The 24,476-nt window shown below is 32.5% G+C and overlaps 1 protein-coding gene across 1 annotated transcript; it reads left to right on the top strand.

Annotated features, from left to right (window-relative positions):
• The first annotated feature begins 810 nt into the window (after positions 1-810).
• Positions 811-22,188, top strand: LOC127352168 (M1-specific T cell receptor alpha chain). The gene is made up of 5 exons (XM_051380352.1): positions 811-865; positions 19,539-19,736; positions 19,903-19,944; positions 20,035-20,142; positions 21,790-22,188. Coding segments are annotated over exons 1-5 (390 nt in total). The 5' UTR covers positions 811-825; the 3' UTR covers positions 21,792-22,188.
• Positions 22,189-24,476: the final 2,288 nt, after the last annotated feature.

Raw genomic sequence — 24,476 nt, 5'->3', positions numbered from 1 at the left:
TTGATCTTTGGTTTGACTCTTTCGTCAAGGTGTTGAAAATGCTGTTCACAAATGTGTGCAAAATTTGAAATGATGGACCCAAAATTCTTATTTCTCATTAGCTGAACCACAACATGAAGCTACCCATCAGCTCATCATCTGTTTCCAGAGTTTTTACTCGTGTCAATAACTTTGTGAGATTTTGTCGAAGCAGTTTGTTGAAGAGTTGAGTCAGTAAGGTTTGTGTCCTGAGGCTTCAGACTGTGTGACTGCTAACAAGATTATCTTTGGGCGCGGCACTAAACTTAACATCTATGCCAGTAAGTTGAATTCTTTTCATTCTGTTAAAGCTCCAAGTTAAACTTAACAGGCTTGGTTTCAGAATACTGAACGCAGATTCTCCAACAAGATACAGAAAGAGGATACAGATTCAAGATACTGATGCAACATATAGGTTGAATGTTTCTACTAGTAAACAACAACGCCCCCAAAAAAGGCAAGAAAAATACAAACTAATGTTTGGAAATCAAACCTTCAAAATCACAAGCTAATCTAATTATATAACCAAAACTATCAATTAAAGGATTTTTCCAAAACTGTAAATCACAAAATTCTCTGGAATTCTCTAAAACATTGTTAAGAAATAGCCATCATTTCTATATGCATATAATATTTTACATATTTATTTTAGGAGATATTTCATAGTTAAATGTTAAATGTCTATTAAACAAAAGAGGTTTTTGTCATTTTTCCACCTTGTTCTATTTTTCTGCATTTGGTGAGAAGTTTGAGACCTCTGGCAGTTTTTGTCCTGTCAGTTCGTACTGTGGGACAAACACCGCCAAAATGACGCTTGGAGTTGGAATAAAGCTGACTGTGGAAACACGTGAGTCCACTCGTCTATACTGTATGAAATCAGTCATGCACAGATGACTACAGATTTCTTCTATTCCATTAGTTTTTTTTAGCAATTTTAACTGAGGTTTCAGTTACAAACTAAAACATTTGCTTCCAAATCTCCAAGTAAAAACTACTGGGAATTCATTCCGAAACAACAAATTACATGCACACTTCTCTTGTCCAAAAGACGCTTTCTTTTATGTAAATGTATCAACTTAAATCCAACAATGCTTCTTTGCACATCAGTTATTGTGGTTTGCCAATTACAGTTCCTTCAGACCGAAGCGGCAATTACATTAAAAGGAGACTTCATAAATCAAATCAGTAAAATCAAAATGCTGAAAATGTTTATTTTATTGTGTTAAAAATTATTTATTGTAATAAAAATAAAATACATTATATGTTTAAATACTGCAGTCTTCATGGCCATTAAATATATCAAATACAAACCATCAAACATTTAACAGTTACCGAAATCAGATACCAATCTTGCACATGTAACATATGACTTATATGTTGACATATGAAAAAAGATATTAAAAAACGTGAAGTTACTATTATATTGAAAAAAACACAGAGATCCTTTTGACTCCTTTTGAATAACTGTATGTCAATGAGGTAATGATGTCAATGAGTCTGAACTAAAATTGCAGTTTAATTCATGTACAGACTCTTAACATATACAGGTAATTAATTCAGATTTGACTTTTTGGAATGAGTTATTCTGTTCACTGGATTAGGACACACTGAGCTGCTTTCTGTGTTAATGTGAAGCTGTTGGAGCCCTGCACAGTTTATGTAATGGTGTGTTGTGTTGTGTGAATACTGGAAACTACAAGCTGATCTTTGGGTCAGGGATCAGACTGAATGTTGAAAACAGTAAGTCCAGTAAGATCTGTTTTATTTTAAAATATCACTCTAAACTGAGGGTGTAATGACATCTCCTTCAGAGTTCAGAATTTAATCTGTTTTTGTCACAAAAGAGCTAAATCTGTTGCTTGTTGATATTTATTCATTTCAAATCTTTAAAATGGTGGAAACCTGATTTTGAATTTAAACACATCAGCTGCCAGTTTGGTAGCAAAACTTAAATTCATTCCATTTAAATGCCATTGGTAAATTATGCAAAACTAGAAATAGTGTGGTTATATTTGAATGCATATGTGGTAATGAAAAATGATAAAACATGTCAACATTTCATAATTGTAGTGTAGCCTAATTTGTCTATGTTCAGGAGGAAATAAGTTACTGTTCAGATCAAATTCACTGTGTGACTGTTAGTGGAAATTACAAAATCATTTTTGGAGAAGGAACCAAACTAACTGTACAGAGCAGTAAGTATTAACACTTTTAATTAATCTTCCTGCCTTCTGCCCAATTAGTTGTTTCCATTATGTAACTGAACATGATTTGCTTCCTAAAAATTAAAATGACAGTTAATTAGTTAGTTATCATTGATAGGTATTATTTTTAGTGGCCATAGAAATGTCCTCTATCCTTCATCTATTGAGCTTACTTTCAGAAACATTTAAATTATTTAACAAAAGTTTAAAATCAAGCCAAAGGTTTTACCAGACAGCAATGATATGTTACAATGGTTCGAATTTCAGGACATTTACCGCTAGCTAGTCCAGCCTTTATTAGTTTTACATTACTTAATTTAAAATTTTAGTGAAGATTTTGACATTTCTTAATAAGCCGAATATGTCCGATGTGGGGACATCTGAAATATTTCAATTTGAAAGATTTAAGAATAATATTTTGTCATTATTAGAAAATAATCCCAAGGAATGAGCAAATAGCAAATTTAATTTAAAAAAATCCAGCTGGTTACAGACAATGTGATTATATTCATTAGTGTAAGCTTTGTAGTTATTGCTAAGGGCAGAGACACTGTGAGACTGCGACAGGAGACAGAAAATTACTTTTTGGTGAAGGAATACAGTTGACTGTTGAATCCAGTGAGTATACCTGAAACTTTTAAAGTATCTCTGCTGTATTTAGATATTAAACGGTGTAAAGAGACGCGGGAACACAGTAGAATACATTGGTAATATTTGATTTCTATGTCTATATGTATTGAATGTTAAAGAGTCTCCATGATGATTAATGTACCTTAGCTTTGAGTTTATTTTTGATGGGATTCTTACTGCATGACCACCTGCTTCTTGGGGCAGTCTATCCACTAACAATTAGCTTTTCTAGTTGCTCTAATTATTATTTTGTTATTTAGAAATGTGTTCATTCTTAAAATGGTAGCTCATAAACAAAGTCTAGTATAGTATTTTAATAAAATAAAAATAAATAAATAAATGTAATTCCCATATCTGCAGGAGGAAATAGTTGATGTAGTTATTGTTTGGATCAGAGTGACTGTGTGACTACTTCTGGAAGCTGGAAAATCATTTTTGGAAAAGGAATCAAACTAATTGTAGAGAGCAGTGAGTATTATCAAAACACAAATATTCATAACAATCATTATGTGGCATCCTACTGTTTGTCAGGAGTTAAAATGGCACCACTAACAGTCGCCTTTATTAATTATATTGTTAAGCTTTTTCATTGAATATTTGGACCTTTCTGAAAGCCATCACAAAGTTTAGGTCTCCAGTACATCTGTAACTAAATAAAGACCAAAGACCAGCAAATGCACTCACCCAATTAAACAAAAATGTCAAATCAGTTAAATACTGTTATGTACGTACAACAGCTACTTACATCCAATTTAATTCAAACTGCTGGTTGTTAAGTGTTGGTCTTGGTGTGAGTGGCTTAACTCAAGTTTGGTTCGGGCACAAAACTGACTGTTGGCTCTTGTTAGAGCATCTAAATGTGTCCTGTGCAAACTAAACTTAATTCTTGTAATTGCTGTAATGTTAATAAGAACTTACAATACAACACAAACACTCAAAGCAGGCAAACTATGCAGCATAATGTACGCAAAAACAAAGATGAAATAGTTTCTTTTATTTTTGAATAATTTAGAGATCTGTATGGAGATAAATGAAATGTTTAGTGCCAGAAACCCTTTTTATCTGTCATCTGATTTTTTAATAATTATTTAATAATTTATTATTTTTTAGTGTAGTTTAGGTTGTCATTCAACCAGGTTTCAGCAGTGGCAGTTCATATGGTTATTGTTGCACTCAGATCCACTGTGTGACTTTTGGATCTGGAAACTTTAAACTTACATTTGGAGAAGGAATCAAACTAGCTGTAGAAACCAGTAAGTATCAATAATTTATGTATTCAAGACATAAAATGGAGGATAGGATTTAGAGTTAGTCCACAACTCAAAACAAAACAAATGTATGGCTTTAAATCTCATGACGGCTAAATCAGACAACAGATTTTACAAATATTACTGTATCATTGTAAAAGTATGTTAGAATGTAAGTTTTATTTAAGATAGACATTTTGACATTTTAGGCCTTCATCATACTCAAACACCAATTCAATCCTGAGCTCTAAAAATTTTCAATTGAAAAATAGTTTTACTACTGTTATATCGTAACTGTTAATTAACTCCATAGGTTGTTATTAACTGCTGTAATTGGTGTTGATTGTAGCTGAAGTAGTGTATGTAGTTATTGTTCAAATCCGATCCACTGTGTGACTACTGGAGGAGGAAACTTGAAACTAATTTTTGGAGAAGGAACCAAACTAACTATAGAAACCAGTGAGTATCAAAAATTCACATACTCTTTAGAAAAAAACAACTTATATGTTTGTTGGCTGTTAATGTTTAGGTATTATTTGGTATTGACACAAGTTCAATAAAACCAGTTCTGGATAGAAGTATACCAAATAACAGCCAAATGTAATGACACATTGACAAACTAAAACAGTTCGGATCGAGTAGTCCTTGATCTGATATGGCTCCCTAGAACACAAATGTAAATGTGTTAATCATTTTTGAGGTGTGATTACAGTGTTTATTAGTCATTTTTTAGAAAACTGTTAATTTTCAGTTTTATCTACTGTTGCTGTACAAAGGCATTTTTGCATTGGTCTTCTTTCACATTGGCCCATATATACGCCTATGAAATAGCCAATTATGTCTAAAACACAAATATAATACAACTGTTTGCAGTTGATGTGCTTATGTCTGTTGCTATTTCATAACACATCAGTATTTGTTCTGAGTGGAACCAATGTGTGACTGGTTCTGGGGCAGCAAGCTGGAAAATATTTTTTGGGGAAGGAGTCCAACTAAATGTCGAGGCCAGTGAGTATTGTAAAAATTTAAGATTTAATTATTATTGTATACCAGCTTTAATCATCACCTATGTGATAAAATTCAGATTCTTTGAAAAAAAAAAAAAAAAACTGAGCGTACAGATCTCAGTACATACTAATAGAATAGTTTTATTAATATCAGTGACAGGAAATATTTTTGAGGACATATTCTTCCGACAAACCTATAAATATAAATTGTGTTCAGCAACTCAACAAATGCAAAGTCACTAAACATACTTCTGCTACCTGCTCAGAGGTACTTTGTTGGAGAAACAGAAAACAATGGCAGTCCTAAGTCGAGCCAAAACTAAATCGTTTAGTTTTATTCTTAAAGGTTTTTGCCCCAATCAACTTATTCAGACTCCCTGAAGTTCTTTGAGTTCATAGAAATAAAGCTACTGAATAGATTCAGTCTCTTTCCCCCTTCACTGGTCCATCTCTGGGTTTATGTGGTTGGTTTCCTCAGAGTGTGACTGGCTCTGGAGTTGCCAAACTCATCTTTGGCTCCGGCACAAAACTGACAGTTAGCTCCAGTAAGTACATTTTGTACAGATTATCTTTTTTATTCTTGCATTTTCTGTCACTAAAATGTCCCCTGGAAGTGAATATACAAATATTAAAAAAATTTAAAAATTACATAAGGCAGTATATAATATTTGGTGCTATTCATACATTGAAATACATTGAATTGTAATGTGATAACCTGTGAATTGAGACTGTAAAAGCCTTTGGATAATAATATCAAACATGTACTGACATCCAGCTCAAACAAGAATGTTTGCAGATACGAGGCCTTCACCTGACAAGAGCCATGTAACATATTATAAATTATTGTAGTTAAAAAGAATTTATTTGTATAGTCCATGACCAATAGTTGGTGCAGTAATAGTTCAGATCAGATTCACTGTGTGACAGTGGGAGGAGGAAACTTTAAACTCATTTTTGGAGAAGGAACCAAACTAACTGTAGAAACCAGTGAGTATAAAAAAATTATATTTCAAAGGATAAACTGTTTGTATTATCTGATACTGACACAATTAAAGTAAAACAATGTATGGTTTAAACCATCATGACAGCTAAAAGTTCAATTTCATATTATCCAAGAAGCCTAAAAACCACAACTTCCCATAACTGCTTTTCAGAATTCACTGCATTAAACCTCCTTAATACTCAGAATTAATAGAAATATTAAGTATTAACATTCTTAATACATTAAGTCCCCTTTTAGATTTAGTTGTCCATATCTGGGTTTAAATAATTGGATTTCTCAGAGTGTGAAATCTTTGGATCTGGCATTAAACCGACAGTTGGCTCCAGTAAGTATAATTAAAAATATTATGATAAATTATAATTTAATTTTATAGTTTCCACTGGAAACTAGATAAAAAATGCATGAAGACAGTCAGAAAACATATAATGTATATATAAACGATATATTTATTTAAAACATATCAATTGATTTCAGTCAACACCATATATCTGTAGTTGCATCTGGACATTTATTTATCCATAAATCATTTTTATAAAAAATCCTGCAAGAACACAGCGAACAATATTATTGAATGTATGATTATTTAATCTTATATGATAATTTGCAGTTAAAAAGCAACAGTTTTTTATTTAAATTTTTTACCATTTGTAATACTTGTAATTAGTGTAGTTTGGTAATGAAATAGTCCATGTAGTTATTGTTCAGATTATATACACTGTGTGACTACTGGAGGAAACAGAAGGCAGATTTTTGGAAAAGGGACAAAAGTAACAGTAGAAAGCAGTAAGTATTAATAACTAGAATTTTTAAGTGACTGATCTTACTTTGAGGATGTTCATGCCATTTCCTTTTTACCATTCTTACCTTTAACGTAACCTTAACTGTTACCATTTCTTACCTTTTCTTTATAACTACAAATATAATAGCAAACATTTATTCATTATTTATTTATTCATACATTTATAAAACTAAGTCTGCAGTTCGTTGAAATTCAACAACATTTTTCATGATTAATTCATATGTTTAATCTAATATAATCCTGTAACTAGACAGTTATCAATAGTCACTCATTAAAAGTGCAGCTCTATGCAGAAGATGGGATTCATTTTGTTCCTGTCAGATTCTTTATGCTGAAGTTTTTGTTGAGAGAACAAACATTGTGTGACTGGGACGGGAAACTGGAAGTTCATTTTTGGGGAGGGCATCAAACTGATTGTGGAGAACAGTAAGTCCAGTTATTTTTGTTGTACATTATCTCCAGTTTATGGAATAGATCCATAGCCGATAGATAAATAAAATAAAAACTAATGATGAGACATATATCTGGTTTGACTTGTCCATTCCCAATCAGCCCATGTAGAAAAGTACTATTCATTCATTTGAATTGTGCAGCAAATTCAACATTATTTGTGATGACATATTTATTTACTCTTTAGTAAAGAACAGAAGAAAATTACCGTGCGTGTCAGCAGAACACACTGGTTTCCAAATTTTAACTAGAGTCAACCAGAAAATTAGCAAAGTAAAATGTTAAACAGTGGATCTTTTGTTAGTTATTTGTGAAAAGAGAAGTTGGTTTCACAGTATCCCTCTATCACTTTTCCCCGACCCACTCTGAGCAAATTATTTTATAAAATACATCAAAAAAAGTAGTTGCAAAATAATATTATTATGTATTCAGTATTTATGCTTCCAAATTCATGACTTGTTTAGTTCAGAAACTCCCCTTACAGTTGATCTCAGGATTTATGTCATTGGATTTCCTATTGTGTGAATGGTTACGGGAACAAGATCATCTTTGGTTCTGGCACAAAACTGACAGTTGAATTGAGTAAGTTACTTAATCCATTTGTTTATTCATTAAGATCTGATCTCTAATACTATCAGAATTCAGCCAGCCATTTCTAGAACAGCTACTTATTAATGATCAAAGAAATGATTGATGATTCATCATCATTAAGCAACACAAGTACAACAAAATTCAATTCCCTTTAAGCCAAATAAGAATAATTGGGAATATATAATTTATCTATTAACTTTAAAATATAAATAGATTAGCTTTGTGAGGAAATAGTCCAGTCCATTGATCTCTGACTTTATGCAGTTGGGTGTCTCATTGTGTGACTGATTATGGAAACTCAAAGCTTGTCTTTGGTTCTGGCACACAGCTGACAGTTGAATCAAGTAAGTTACTTCATTAATTTGCAATGATGAAATGATGGTTGACCTAATGCAACTTGCCGGATAACATTTTCACCTGGATACAGAAGCTTTTCAACCACCAATGAAGTTCTTAAAAGCTACGTTACTGTTCACACGTTCATTGAGAATAGAGTAGTGATTCTACTGCTTAAATCAAATTCCACTTAAGACAAAGACTATGCGTATATATGTTTAAATACACAATCTATTGTTACATATGGTCTAAGTAAATTTTAAAACTGTCATATAATTGATCTCAGTGTTTATGTAGTTGCATTTCCTATAGTGTGACTGACAATTCATATACAAAACTCATCTTTGGTTCTGGCACCAAACTTATAGTTGGATCAGGTAAGATGTTTTCTTAATAGTTAAGGAATGATGGTTGATATGATAGAACTGAACCCCGCATTTTTTACCTGATAATGTTGAATCAGGTCCACTTAACACATTTAATGCTGAAAGGTCCACTAGCAGCTTCTGCAAATAAAAAACCCTACTAGTTCTAGAGGGGCTGAAATGTCCAACAGCGGCTCACATATAAATAAAAAAAGTCCAGACAGAGACATAGCTTTCAAAACACCCATAACACTCCTGTAATCATTAAATTATTTTCACAGACCTTTCTGGTAGAACTCAAACATTTTACGCGTTGATCCTTGTGCTTAAACCTAGTTACTTTTAAGACACATAAGAATGACTATGAATATATTTTGTTACTTGTTTTAATATCAGTAGAGAAGCTTCAGGAGAAATGGTCTTTGACTTCAGGGTTTATGTAATTGGGTTTCTTATAGTGTGTCTGGCTATTCAAGTAACAAGGTCACCTTTGGTTCTGGCACAAAACTTAAAATTGAATCAAGTAAGTTATTTTATTAGTTTGTAAGAAATTATGGTTGATCGAATGTTACACACAGAATTCTGAAGTTTCTGAAATGTCTACTAGCAGCTTCTGCATTTTCTCTTCACAGTAGATATCAAATATTTTATCAAGGAATCTTAATACGAATCTATTATCTATATATTTTTTTTAATCAAGTAAATAGAGATCTTCATCAGGAAATAGTTCCTTATTGTAGAGAGCAGTGTGTATCAACAATTAAAAAAATTGAGAGGAAAATGACTAATGACATTTACATTCATAACTAGTCTAATGACATATTTTGATGAAGATAAAATTGTGAATCATGAGGTTGTGTGCTATCTACAGCTCTGAAAAACATTTTAAAACTTGTATTTTTTAAAAAAAGAATCTTTCTTCAACTTAAAACAAGGCTGTTTTTTTCTCTTCTTTTATACAGTCTTTGGTTAATTTATGAGAAAATGGTAAGTCTTAGTGGAAATCACCATATGATTTTTCCAATAGGAATGCTACTTCCAGTTTTCACGTACAGTTGTTTGTCGATGATGTAATTTAGCTTGTCACTGTTATACTTTAGATTTGTAGCTTGTTTGCTGATAGACAGTACCTCCTGGGGAAGGAATCAAACTGATTGTTGAGGGTCAGAAACTATCAATGTTCATTTTAAGTGTTTATGGTTGTTTGAGTTTTGAAGCTACACAAGGACAGTTTGTAGTTATTGTTCAGATCAGATCCACTGTGTGACTGCTTCAGGATCAAACTGGAGACTTGTTTTTGGAAAAGGAACCAAACTGATCATAGAGAGCAGTGAGTAGAATTCAACTAATAAATGAGTAAATTACAGTTGTTGTTTGTTGCTGATACATAATTATAATTTTAGATATTTAAGAATTTCAGTACAATCCATTCAGAGTTGCCTCTATACATGTTACCCAAATACAAACACATTTTACACTTTCAACCTGTAATGCACTGCCATTCTTAAATTGTAATTCATGCCCCACAAATATTAAATGCAACATACAAAACCAGCAGTGCTGGCTCCTTAAAAGCGAAGAAAAATAAAATAAATACACATTCATTAGTCTTTGAGCTCATTAGAAAAGCCTCAGAAACTCTGAGTTTCATGTATCAATATATCAAATACTTTTATCTCAAATTATATCTGGTACAATGGGTTGTGCAGTGTTCATGTTACTGAGAAAAGTAAAATAATTATAGATGAGAATTTGATAATCTAGTAATGAAAAAAAAATAAATCCAGTAGCTCTACTGAAGCCAAACTATAGTAAATTGATTAGTTTGAAACATGTTTTTAAACTCTTCTGTCTGTGAACACGTAGTTAAAGAAACACAGCAAGTATAGATTTTATACACTATATTTGCATTTCTTACTGCACATGTAACTTATTGTTTGTGTTTTAAAATGTCTAAATTCACTTCACTTCATATTCACATCATTTCAGCAGATTTGTCAGTATTTTTTGTATGTCAGTTTCTGAGTGTGTGACTGACTCTGGGCTCTCCAAAATCATCTTTGGTGGCAGCACAAAACTGATAGTTGTCTCAAGTAAGACCATTTTCATGCTTAACCAAAGGCGTCATTTAATAATCTGTGGTATATTACAGTAAAGAGACTTGATTCTTTCTTGTTTTACTGAGTTCATTCTCACATTAATGACTAATAACTTTGTAATGCTTTATCTTACTCTAGCCTTTTACAATTTCACAATACATGTACTGTTTTATAAGCTACAACCTGTCAAGCTTTAAATTAGTTTCAGTTCCAACCTAACAATTTATTTATTTGTGGTAGTTTTTTATTTGTGCTTTAAGAAAGTCCTAGGGAAGTTCCAGTTGTTTTTGTTGAGTCTGTTTTCAGTGTGTGAATACTGGAGTGAAGCTCCTCTTCAGCACTGGAACAACTCTTCGTGTTGAAACAAGTAAGGAAAAACACATCTTTAAAATTATAGTTATTGAAAAAGTCTTAAGGCAGGTTGGAAGTGTATGTAGGAAGAACACAACAACTTAAATATAACTTTGATTTTTCCAAACTAAAGTTTGCAGTGCGTGACTAATGACGGCAACAGTTATGCATAAGATATATTAAGTAGTTCATTAGTTTGGTTTGATTCATGAGTTTAAACGCTCAGAAGAATTACATTTTTGTTTTTTAGGGATTTAAGGAAATTACATTGTGGGAAAGGAAACAAATAAATTGTAAATGTTGAATTTTATGTAGCTTTCAAGTTTTCTGTTTGATTAGAAGGAAAGATTGGAAAGAAGGAAAGGTTTTTCAACATTTTCCTCCAACTTTTAGTATTTTTTCAAAAACATAAAATTTTGTTGCATTCGTATCTCTCATTAGATACTATCTCATACTATTCTTTGTTATAATGAAAGCCTTGCTTTATAACTAATTTCAAACTAATTTCAGTCCAGTAGCTGTCAGTGTCAGTACTGAGCCGAGATCAGTGTTTCTGTAGTTGTTGCTGTCATGGTGTGACTGGTTCTGGAGTTTATAAGATCTTCTTTGGTTCTGGCACTAAACTCACAGTAGAATCCAGTAAGTTTGTTTTATTCATGTTATCACCTAACCACCTGGCGGTTTATCTAATATCTAATTCTGCACTTACTTTATTCTAACTTAATAGTTTTAATAGCCGATATTTCATTCGTTCAGAAAGTAAGCAGTCACTACTTAACAGATTGTTAATCTTGAAACATGTCAAATTAATATTTTTACCCACCAGCATTGTTAGTTGGGTTGGTGTAGGGCAAAAGAAAATAATAATATTAATTTGTTCTTTATCGATGTAAAACAGAGAGAAAGCAAAATTGCCACAGACATAAAATACCCTGTATTATTATACATTATCAACTGTATACCAGTTGTAAACTGGTTAATAAAGGCATTTTTATCAGAAGTAAATTAAAAGTTTGATCAGATATAAGCCTTAAAACCAACTGGTTTTTGTTCATCCTGTTGTCGTTGTGTGAATCTCGGGGGAACAAAACTTCACTTTGGCAGTGGAACGACTCTCTTTGTCCAAAGCAGTAAGAAAATTAACTTCTTTAAAATAATCCATAGAAAATACGATCATAGCACAAAAGAGAAAAAAATTACATTTTCAGATTTAAATGACTATATGTAATTATAATTAATATACTATCGAAGAAAATGCACTTTTCATATCTTATCATTGGTAACTCGTAGGAAGAAAAAGCTTTTCAAACAAAACTATAAACAAAATATGAAGCTCGAGCTCCAGTTTTTGGTTTGTCGCCGAGTGCTTTGTGACTGACTCTGGACTCAGAAAACTGCCTTTGGAAGCAGAACCAAACAATTAACTAAGTAATTGAAAGCAGTGAGTCAAATCTCTTTTATCTGTTCCAAAAAATGTTTCTTGTAAACTGTTTCACCTTGGACACATTCAACAAAATGACATCCTCACTACAGTTTCACAATTTCTGTGCTATAATAGATTTGAATATTTTAATTTAGTCAGTACTAAACTTCTATCATTATTATTTCAACTCCAATTTACCAGTGCTTGATTTTGCAGTTCATAAGCTTTGTTTTTGTACAATTTTTCTTCATTAAATAACCATAAAACAAGTACATACTGACAAATAAACTAATCTCATGGTAATCTCAATCTTAATCATTATTTTAGTTCCTCCAAAACATATTGTTGAGGTAATATGCTAAACCCCTGTAAAGTTTAACTAAAACTGTGAATAAACTCAACTAAAAGTTTTTAATCAGACCGGAACACTAAATATTATAATGTTTTTATTACTTCTAAAGTAAATGTAAAAATCCACATATTTCACCTTTAAACTGACCACCAAAACCTTTCAAATCCTAAGAGAACAAAAGGTTATATTGTTGGAAATACCATACATGGAACTATTGTGACTCCAATTTTATCAAATAATACTTAAAACAAACAAACAAAAAAAACATGTTGTTAGTATCTGAAAGCATTGGAGTTTGTGAAAGAGGGTCTGAGTTATTGATCAGCCTTCCCGAACTGTGTGACTACAAGTGGTTATGAAAAACTCTTGTTTGGATCTGGAATTAAACTCATCGTTCATGACAGTGAGTAAAAACTCTAATTCAACTGATTCATGAAGACAAAAATACACACATTTCAGCTTTTTAGTGTTTTAAATGAGAAATATGTTTTATTGTGAGACAAACCGTTTATGGAGTTTTTTATGACAGTGATACCATACAAATATTATGAATATAAAATGTGTTCATCAGAGCTCATGTGAACATTAAAATATTAGCAAATGTGTGTATATTAACAAATATACACAAAACTTTTAAATTTGCTCATACAGAACTGATTCAACACAAACATTTCAAATTTGTAATCTTAATAATTTAATTTGGGAGATTCACTAAAGAAATATATTTATTTTCTTTGAAAATGCTAAAAATCAAATCTCAATCATATTCAGTGGCTCAGTGAGTTTATGTTGTGAAGTATCTCAGTGTGTGAATGATGGGACTGGAAGGCTGAAGTTTGGAAGAGGAACTCTGCTGGAAATAGAAAACAGTAAGACTTATGTTCATTAATCAAAAAATAACTGAATCAGTGGGTAATCATTATTGTTTGGTATTTTAGTCAATAGTCACAGCTGCATTACAAACATTATAAATATATGAATGTACTTGATTGACAAGAAATTAATTTCTAAAAATTGTGATCAATGATTTATTTTATTAATCTTGTACAAATGCAAATTATTTACTGGAATATATCACCATCAACTGAACACCTTTGGCTTTTGGGATTGTTGATCACACCAAATAAAGTTATTCCTTCAGTCTCTAAGAACTTGGTAGGTTGTTTGTTACAAAATTTGACAGAACTTCAATAAAAAAAAACAACAATAAGGTGATTAATTGAAAAAAGAAATGTCCATTCAAATAACAATAAGGAGTTTTTGAGTTATTGCTCAGCCCTCCTGAACTGTGTGACTGGAGCTAGTTACCAAAAACTCCTGTTTGGATCAGGAATTAAAGTCGTCATCCATGACAGTGAGTAAAAAATGTTCATGAAAACAGATCGTGAAGATAAAGAAACTTGTAGCAAATAAAAACAAATGCCATCTGAAAAGAGAACAAAGACAAATATGAGTATAATAGAATATATTCAGTTAAGTATAGTGAAAACAAACCCCAATAACAGTACTTGATATGATAATAATTACACTAACAATTACTTATTACATAAGTTTTTTTCTTTTTTAATTTCCCAAGTGGTCACCATATTAATTTGAGGTTAATAGGTTAATCAACACAAATATTCCAGTTTTACAGATTGAAATGCTCACAAATGTATAAGACCCCAGTTTCTATTAATCCAGTAGGAATTTGAAAAGTAAATTGACGCAGAACATATCCCATGAATGTCAGACTCTGCGATGTATATGTTGAAGTTGTTTCATTTAGTTTAGTCTCTATGAAATTATTGGTCATTATATTCTATAGAGAGAACATATTAAGAGCTTAGAAGCTTGGGGGTTTTTGAGCTGATAGCGTGTACAGTGGGAATGACGCTACACGCAAGCTCATCTTTGTAAAAGGAACTAAACTCTTCGTACAATCCAGTAAGAATGGCATTTTTTTTGTCGTACTTTTTTACAATCTCCAGCAACATTCAACACTAAATATCTCCATAAAAATCTATAGTCACTATTAAAAGTTATAAGTTGTTCCTGAATTGAACATTTCCACTAAGTCACACAGTGAGTTCATGTTATCAAGTGTCTCAGTGTGTGAATGACGGGACGCGAAGGCTGATCTTTGGACAAGGCACTGAGCTGAAAATACAAATCCGTAAGGTTTTATGTTAGTTAAACAGAAAATAATTGAATCAGTAAAAACTCGCTAATGAACAGTATAAAAAGGTCAAAAAATACATTATTAATATGGTAGATGACTTTTAAGACAGTGGAGTTACAGCTTACAACAGCTACCATACATATTTTACTGTATATATCTGTGTTGAATATTGCTTCAGAGCTTCATTATTGACATATTGACAATTTTGATTATTGGTAAGTTACCAATGATCAATTATGCTGTATCTCCAGCTCTGAATATGATTATGACATCAATATATGTATAGAGTTTAAATCATAATGTTAAATGATCACACTCATGGCTATAATATTAGATAAACAATACACATATTAACAGCAAGTAACACAGCAGCATCAGCAGCATGTGTTGATCAGTTCTTGTTAAAGCTCTCTCTGATGTGTGACTCAGACTGGAGCCCAAAAGATCTTGTTTGGATCAGGGATTCACATCTCAGTGGAAACAAGTGAGTCCGCTTTTAATTCATTAAGCAGCTTTTACTAAATGTACTTGGCTACATAGTCTGACAAAGAAATCATTATTTCCTACCAACAATTAACAACCAGAGTGACTGACAATATACATACTGCTAATACAATTCTAGATCCAATCACTTTGAGTGTCTGCAAGTTTTAATCTTTTTTGATGAACCCAAACCAGTTACTGCTTTGCAATAATTATCTATTATCAGATAATAATCTGTAGTAATTCTTCCAAACCAGCAACAATCCAAGTGTTGAGTGTGACGTGTGTTTTTGTTGGGGAGTCTGTGTGACAAGTGGATGGAAAATAATGTTCGGCCATGGGATGAAATTAACCGTGTGGCTGAGTGAGTTGTGTTTATTCTATCAATTTGTTGCTTTTACTAAACTATAAAGCCATAAGACTGTTAATGTGATCACAGATACGCAACATTTATTTAAAATACACTGAAAGTACACTGTTGATAATATACACTAAATGTGTTGTAAATCGTAATAATAGATATGAATCTTAGTATAAATCAGAAAAGGTAAAACATTTTAAGTTTATTGTGAAACATGAACAGATGTGTCATCAGCATAATTAAGTATAGTTTTTGGATACTGCTAACTGACTGTGTGAATAGAAACAACAAAAACTCATTTTTGGATCTGGAATCAAACTTACTGTATTGTCACGTAAGTGCATTTTATAACATTTATGATAAAAACCTAATAACTTAATAATTACTACTAAAAATCATTAAGGGTTTTTGTGTACACGTTCCTTTAGTAATTAAACATTTTAGACTTTTACCGTTCTCAAGTTACATTATTGTTTTTTATCACACATTTTATTCATAACATCTTTCTAATATATGTTAAACAGAAGCAGAACATAGTTAGTGTTTATATTACACGTGTAATACAACAGAGTTTAGATTTGGTCGATGGTAAAGTTTTACATCAAATGACTTATTGCCACTTCTAATTATGTCTGAATAAGTCATTCAAATTTGCTTTACAGTTTAACTTCAGACCCTGATATTAAACTTTTTTAGAATTAACGGAGATCAAATAAAACATTTAAATTCATAAAAACTTTATAAAATGAAAACCAGCTGTGTCAAACATCTCTCACTCTCTGAGGTGTTTTTGCTGCCAGAACAATCTGTGTGTGAATGACATCAGGATTGTTTTTGGAGACGGAATTAAACTTTTTATTGTGACAAGTAAGTGCAACTAAAGAAAACATTATTAGAATAGAATTATTTCATTCACGTGACACAACTTGCAGCCGGTAAAACTCATATTCGGTGCTGGAACAAAACTTTGGGTAGAAAAAGTGAGTTAACAAAATTCAGTACACATCTCACATTAAGATATGTAGATAATTGTAGAGTTTTCCATCATGTCTCATTTTCACAGCAACTTTGAAACCATCAAATTTGTGAAATAAAGTCAGTAACTCTATCCAGCATATATAAAATATAATTTAGCATCAAATTAACTGAAATGCCAGTCAGGTCGGTGATATTCTCTTCAATATATACGGTTGTACTATACAGTACTAACACACAAGATCATAGCAAGACAGCAAACATTTAGAAAACTAATAAAAAATTCATTATTTGTAAAATAATACAAACTGGTTAAAACAAACAAACCAGTTTCATATCGATGAAATCATTAGACAATCAGTTTAATGGATACTTTATATTAAAGTACTGCACTGGTTTTTGTAACTGGTTGAGTTCCTGTGTGAATAACAACAACTTCAAAATCATATTTGGATCTGGAATCAGAGTGTTAGTATTGTCACGTAAGTGTATTCACATCCCACATGAAATTCAATTGTGCAACAGATGTGCAAAAGTGCAAATTATACAAAAAAGATGTAGCTCAACTTTAATGCCATATTAGTGTTATTGCATGATGACAAAACAATTGTTTGGCATGACCTTAGTGATGGATTCTAAACATTTGAAATGTAGCATTTCAGATTATTTTAGTTACAAGGTTGTGCTATATTATCCCTCTTTATACAGGAATTGCTTTATTGACCAAAAATGTTTTGCACTGATCAGAGGGTACTTTGCTTATAAGACGGTACATTAATGAAAAGAGACCCCCTGCATTAGAGAACTCTGTTGTTTCAATCTAATAACAACATTTTTGTATTACTAAAATACAAACACAAACTTTAATAGCTTTTATAATTATCTTTCTCCATGATTTCTGTATATTTAACACATATGAGTTATTTGTATTAGAATATACAACTCACAATAAACTTAAACATAACCTGGAAACATATTAATAATTAAGAGTAATGGACAAGGACTTCACCTGCACCAATGAAAAGCAATACATACAGAAATGACAATATTTCACTTTGTACATCAAAAAGAAATCCAAAACATTTTCTATAAATGAAAATCCCATTCAGTTTGTTGAAAGTTTCTTTTTAAATATCTGTGCAGTCACATCAATGCTGTTGACATGTTTTTGCTGCCAGACAAATCTTTGTGTGAATGACAACATCAGGACTATATTTGGATCTGGAATTAAACTTGTTATTCTGACAAGTAAGTGAGCTTATTAGTCATCTACTGAAAACTAATAATAACAACATGATGCCACAAATCTAAATCCCTTTGTTAGATTACAGCACAAAAGACCTAAAGTCTATATTTTCAACTTATTGCAGTTTTATCCGATCAAAAACAATTTAACAGTTTCAACATTTCTTGTTTTTAAACCAAAGCTTAGTTTGAAAACGTCTCCCTAAGAGACTAAGAACTGAATCATTCAACACAACAACGTGTGACACAACTTGGAGTCAAATTCATATTTGGTGCTGGAACCAAACTTACTGTTGAAAAAAGTTTTAACATATTTTAATACCACAGTGACATTCGTGTTGAGATAACATGATTGTCTCTTATTTTGCGTAATAATGTCAAACTAACTATGACATGGACTAAAAATTCTTTATCTACTTTACTTTTTCAAAAATATAAGTCATGTAGCTTCATTCAGAAAACGCTGAGTCGTTTTTGTAGTCAGACAATCTACTGTGTGAATTACAACAACAACAAATTCCTGTTTGGATCAGGGTCAAAGTTGGTCATTGAGTTGAGTAAGTTATCAATAAAATATGCACGTAAATGTTGACATTTGTATTAGTGTTAGCATCTGTAATGCTTTAAATGTTTCTATAAGAGCATCAAATGTTTTTCTCTCACCATTTATTAAAGTTGTATCTCAAATGTTTAAAGTTAAAACCAAATATTTTCCTTCAAGTAAATAACCAGATATACTTCTATTTTTATCAATACTTACATTTAGTCAACTATATACTACTACTATACAACTGGTAAAAGTTTATTGTACTACAAATACAATGTGAGCGAACACAAATAGATTACATATGGTTAGACAGTATGTCTGTACCCACATTGGCTTTTTGATATAAAAATACTAAATACTACACAATACAATACAGACAGGTAAGAATATTTTTTGTTAATGTATTACACCCAAACAGAGAAAAATATCGAACTTCATGTATTTGCACAAAATGGAAAAAAATGTATTTAAAAACAATTGTAAAGAACATACAAACTTGGAAAACACAGACAGTGTAAGTTAAGACAGTAAAATGTTCTAATAGATAATAATGTGCACTTCAGTTGATCTTCCAAAACTATAATAAAACCAATTAAAAGGACTTTCCAGAAGTAGTCTGCTTTGGGTTTGTAATTATTAATCTTCCTTTTTGAAGAAACTTTCAGCTGAAATGGATGTTTCAGACTGAGTTTCAATCACTGTGTGTCTGTAAGTGACATCTCAATTGTTGGAGTTTTCTTTGATGTACTTTGGGATGAAATGTTTTCTTCATCTGTTCAGTAATCAAACAGAGCGGCCCCAAAACTTCATCGGACCTAGATACACGATTATGTTGGCGATGTTTGAACATTATTCCTTTGTGTTTATGAGTTGTCCTTTTGTGTATTTCAGAGAATGAGTATGCGCCGTCCTACTACGAAGTGGGAAACAAAACCGCTTGCCTGGCCACTGGTTTCAGCAGATACAATGCAACAAAAAGCCATCCAGACAATCTCTTTTCTGATAAGACGATGAATGCTACTCTGATATCAGGAGACTCGCTGTACAACCAGGTGGTTTTGTTATCAGACGAAGGAAAATGTGAACCAGGTAAGTGTGAATTAAATAGTAAAATGACATATAGGATAGGATATTCAAGTGGTAAATGATATTATCATAGATAAATTCAGCAGGGAAGGAAAGTGTTTGGCTGCTGAAGTATTATTAATTATCACTGTCAAAACTAACAAACTTCTATCTTTTAACTCCCTTTCAGAGGGTACTCAAGCTGAGAACTGTGAAGATACGCTGGAACCAGGTTTGTATTAAATCTGACTAACAGTTGGTTTTTGGTTTCAACCACTTTGTTAGTGTTTTAGTTTAATCTTCGTGATGTTCTTGTCTTCAGATCCAATGGTGAACCTCATGGCTCTTATTATCTTGGGCCTCAGACTGCTCTTTCTCAAGACCATCGTCTTCAACGTCCTAATGACTTTTCGACTGTGGATCAGTCAATGTGAGTACCAAACTACATGCCTCTCACAAATACCGTCATTTCTCAGACAACCTTTTATAAAACAGACAGGATTGTGTTGTTCTCTGTTGTCTGATCAGCTCCTGCTTTACTTTGCTGTTGATACAAACTCAACACCTCCTCCCCATTTACATTGATAAATTCAGGTTCATCAATATGACATATTTAACTCACCAAAAAAAAAAAACAGTGGTCAATATTGTACTCAAACTGCAAGTACTATAAGAAAGAAAGCTTGATATCTGAAAATATTTCCATTACTAACATCATACAATAGCAGTTTCTATATATTTCTATATTATCACTTTATATCATCTTTGTTATTCGCAAACCAACTACAAATAAACCTGTTCTCTTCTTATATGAAAACTTTATTGAACGCAATCTGAAAATTTTTCTTCGGTTTCACCACGAGACCTGTCACACAAAACGAGACATTCATTTTTAGGCTTTTAATGTGAAACATATCCCAAGTGTTTCACATTTAAAAACTTCACTGACAGTAGCTTCACAGCAATAAAAAAGCAAAGTAGAATATTTAGTTTTGCTTTGTCCATCATTTCCATCCGTTATGATGATCTGCTCATCAAAGTGTTGCTTTTGGATGATTGCTCAAACCTCCGACTGGTCAGGGCCTTACTGTTCAGTGGTTGATTTCTGGTGAAGTTTAGGGAAAGATGAGACAGACAAACACTTATACATCCAACCATCACTCCGACCTCCACAGCTTCTGTACTCTACAAAATCATCCTGTGTTGATTACAAAATCTTACTGATTTCCTTTGCCAAATATCTTGTGATGGAAATGTAATTTTTGCCTCGATTAGATAGTGGGTTTGATTAAATATTTGAATAAAGACATTTTTCCCATCTCTTTCAAGTCACTTTTTCCACATTTAATCAAAGCTACCATCCTTCCTAACCAAAAGCTTCAATAGAACCATAAAAACGTTCATCATGCTTCACTTTACAGATGTGAATATTGAAAAAAGCCCCCCAAAAAAAGATTTCATGCAAAACATACCTGCGAGTATACAAACAAATAGGGTTGCCATTATGGACGTGATTTACAGTACAGAGGAAGGACACATAAAGACTGAATTTTCGTCCACGAGACATAAAACAAGTCCAGTTTATCCTGATCATCTAAACCACTGATGTGGAGGAAAAACCAAGGTGAACATCAAAGTTACTACCTGAAACTTTGTGTTGTAAAGTTCATTAGAGATGTGTCTTTTTATTTCCCTTTTGTGCTTGTCATAGTTCTTTAGAACATAACATAAATATTCATTTGAATCCTGAAGCCTAAGAATGTAAAGACACAAGATGCATACAAAATAATATGCAAAAGGGTACCAAAGTTATTTTACATTTTTGGCTCTGCTTTGACTCCGTACATCTTGATAAAACAGATAGAAATACTCACTCATTCACATTATCTGTGATTTCACGTACAGTTTTCATCTTATTTTAGAAACCTACAGACAGGAGTTCATGCTCTATTGACAGGATTTTACAGATCAAGTGTTTTGCGTCTTTCCCTGTGTCTCTGGAATTATCATGTATACTAAAGCTGTTTTGGGTCACATTAATTTAATATTGTTGTTATTATCATGTTTTATCTTATAGAAACTGCTGACCATCACCAGACAACAACTCCAAGACTGTGGAGACTGTGATCCAACTTCACAGAACGACTCTCTGATCTATTTGATGAAACAGAAGCTTCATTTCTTCCTTCATCTGCATCTCATACATCTGCATCATGTATAGTAACATGTATAAATATCATATCTCCTGTTAATCTGTTATTATCATACTGTTGACAGACATGAAGGTATCCTGTAATACACAACACAACATAATACATGAAATCTTTACTATGTTGAAGAAGTTTTTTTGTTGCTTTTGATGAATGAATTTCAACTCTTTCTGTCCTGCTGATGTAAATATCACAGTTACATTTAACAATCTGATTGTCTGCTATTTCCTGTGTGAAGCTGTTATAATAAAAACTGTAGAAACAGATTGAACGACTGTTGTTTTTTTATTCATAGTTCCTGTTGACATTGGCTCCCTCACACAGACTACCTTGCTGTAATGATAAAAGTCAAAGTCAACCAATGATTTTCCCTTTTTATATAATTTCTTCTGACCTTATTCAAAGACAACACATAGAAGCGTGTTTGATTGTAAACCTTCACGTTCACACAAACTGGACATTATTCTGATATGACCATAAATAAGACATTATAAAAAAAACATTATTTCACCAATAAGGAATTTTTTCATGATATTAAAAACTGGGTAAAGCTGACAGAAGAAGCAGTTTTATAATCTATGGATGGATTACAGAACAGTCCCAGGGGCCCAAAGTCTCAATAAAGACGTGGGTAAAGTTTGAATCTAACATTTCCTTTTTTAAATATACTACAAGGAGTTTTAACTGGTTAACAGTCTCAACCTACACAAACAATCAATGAAACGAGGTGGGAGAAACACATGACTCTGAATCTCCTGTAACAGCCTCCATTGGGGTTGTGCATGAAGGCCCCGCTGAAACAGGAAATATGCAGCCAAGACCCACTCTCTATGAAAGGTGCTCTGAGATAACCTCTGTTCTAATTTGGCACTATACAAAAATAAATTAAACTGAATTGAAAGGGATAACAACACTGTTGCCTAAAATATTATTACATGCTATAACACTAAAATGTGGCTTCAAATCATAGTTATTAACTGTATGACATTTAATATGTAGGACTAAACCAACAAAATCCAAGTCAGTTGGTTAGAGTTATTGGGTTAGATTGGATTGACAGTAACTGAACAATCTATCAACTAGCATCAGATTCAAATGTTCCTAAATCTTGATTGGTGCACAAAAGAACAGTAAAATAACGTGTCACTGTAGATTCTCATCAATCACAGTAAGAAACTGATGGAGGAAATGTGTTTTTTGGACCTAAGATGTTTTTTATTGGAACTAATGAGCCCAAAGCAAGAAGTAGCAGGTCTGTGCTCCTGTGTATGTGTGCTCATATGTCAAATATTAATTAAGCTAAATCTGTGAAATATGAAACTTTACACACTGAGATTCTGCTGACAGAGAAATTAGAAACAGGGATTACACACTGAGCATGTTTGACTGTCCAGACACTGTCAGTCATTGTGTTTTTCTGTGGAGGTGTGGATGTGCTTTCTGTTTGAAACAGTGAGTCAGGTGAATGTGTGTCATTAAACACACTGACTGTATGAAACTGAAGCCTGCAGAGCTCGACTGATGGAGGTGAACAGGAAACAACAGAGACGCAGCAGAAACACAATAAGGTGGTTTATTTTTACACCTCGAACTGTTTATAGGAATATATTCATTTTACCTCTTTAGTTACAAAGCAGCCATTGTTTTCATTCATTTACATACACCATTAACATTAATTAGCAAACTTGAAAATGAATCTGCAACTTTAAACATGTGCCAGTTCTTGTCCTGATTTCTTTGGAGTGAGACAATAGTTGGTGGGAAACACAGGTCAGTAACCAGATGCCAACAAATTGAATGTGGGACAAAGAATATGTTTGTTTAATGTGGAACATGTTGCTTATCCTAGCTCATAGCGTCTCTCAGCTTTGTGGTTGATTCAGTAGCACACAATACACGATGCAGCTTACAGGTTCATTTAGCATGTAAAGGTCAAATATATCTTATTTGAATGCAACTTTCCCGCAAGCATAAAAGAAAGTCTACGTTTCACAGTTCTTATTATGGTCTTTTCCGACAGTTGTTATAAGTAGTCTTTGTTGTAGCTGCATTTCCTCTTCTTTATGGTAGTTTTCACCATATTCCACTTACATTTACATAGCTTGTGACTTTGTGGTGACAGCTTTTCCTGTTCCATATCACCATATCAATAACAGTGAGAAAAATAGCTTCAGCGATCCTTCTCTGAGGAAACATTTAATAAGTGCAGTTTGAAGGTTAGGTTCTCCAATATTGTATCATCTGCAGATAAATATACATGGCAGTTCAAAATAGAATAATATTTATTTATTTGATCAGTGTCATGGCTATGTGTTTACCTGTTCTGTTCTATGTTCCCTCAAGCTCTGCCCAGGTGTGCTGATTGCTAACTGCGGCCCTGTGCCAGCATCAGAAGGGAGAGGCTTTTGGAGTGGGGACTGCTGGTGTTCCTGCCTCTCAGGCCCCCTTTCCACCACAATGCACAATGACCGGAAAAATATGACATTTTGGTTCTCAATGAAAACTTGCTATTTTTTAATCATTTATTTTTTGTTGAAATGCTCTGAAAACAGTG

The sequence above is a fragment of the Dicentrarchus labrax genome, unplaced genomic scaffold (assembly GCF_905237075.1).
Source record: "Dicentrarchus labrax unplaced genomic scaffold, dlabrax2021, whole genome shotgun sequence".
Classification (NCBI taxonomy): domain Eukaryota; kingdom Metazoa; phylum Chordata; class Actinopteri; family Moronidae; genus Dicentrarchus; species Dicentrarchus labrax.
This window is presented reverse-complemented; position numbering and strand designations above follow the sequence as displayed.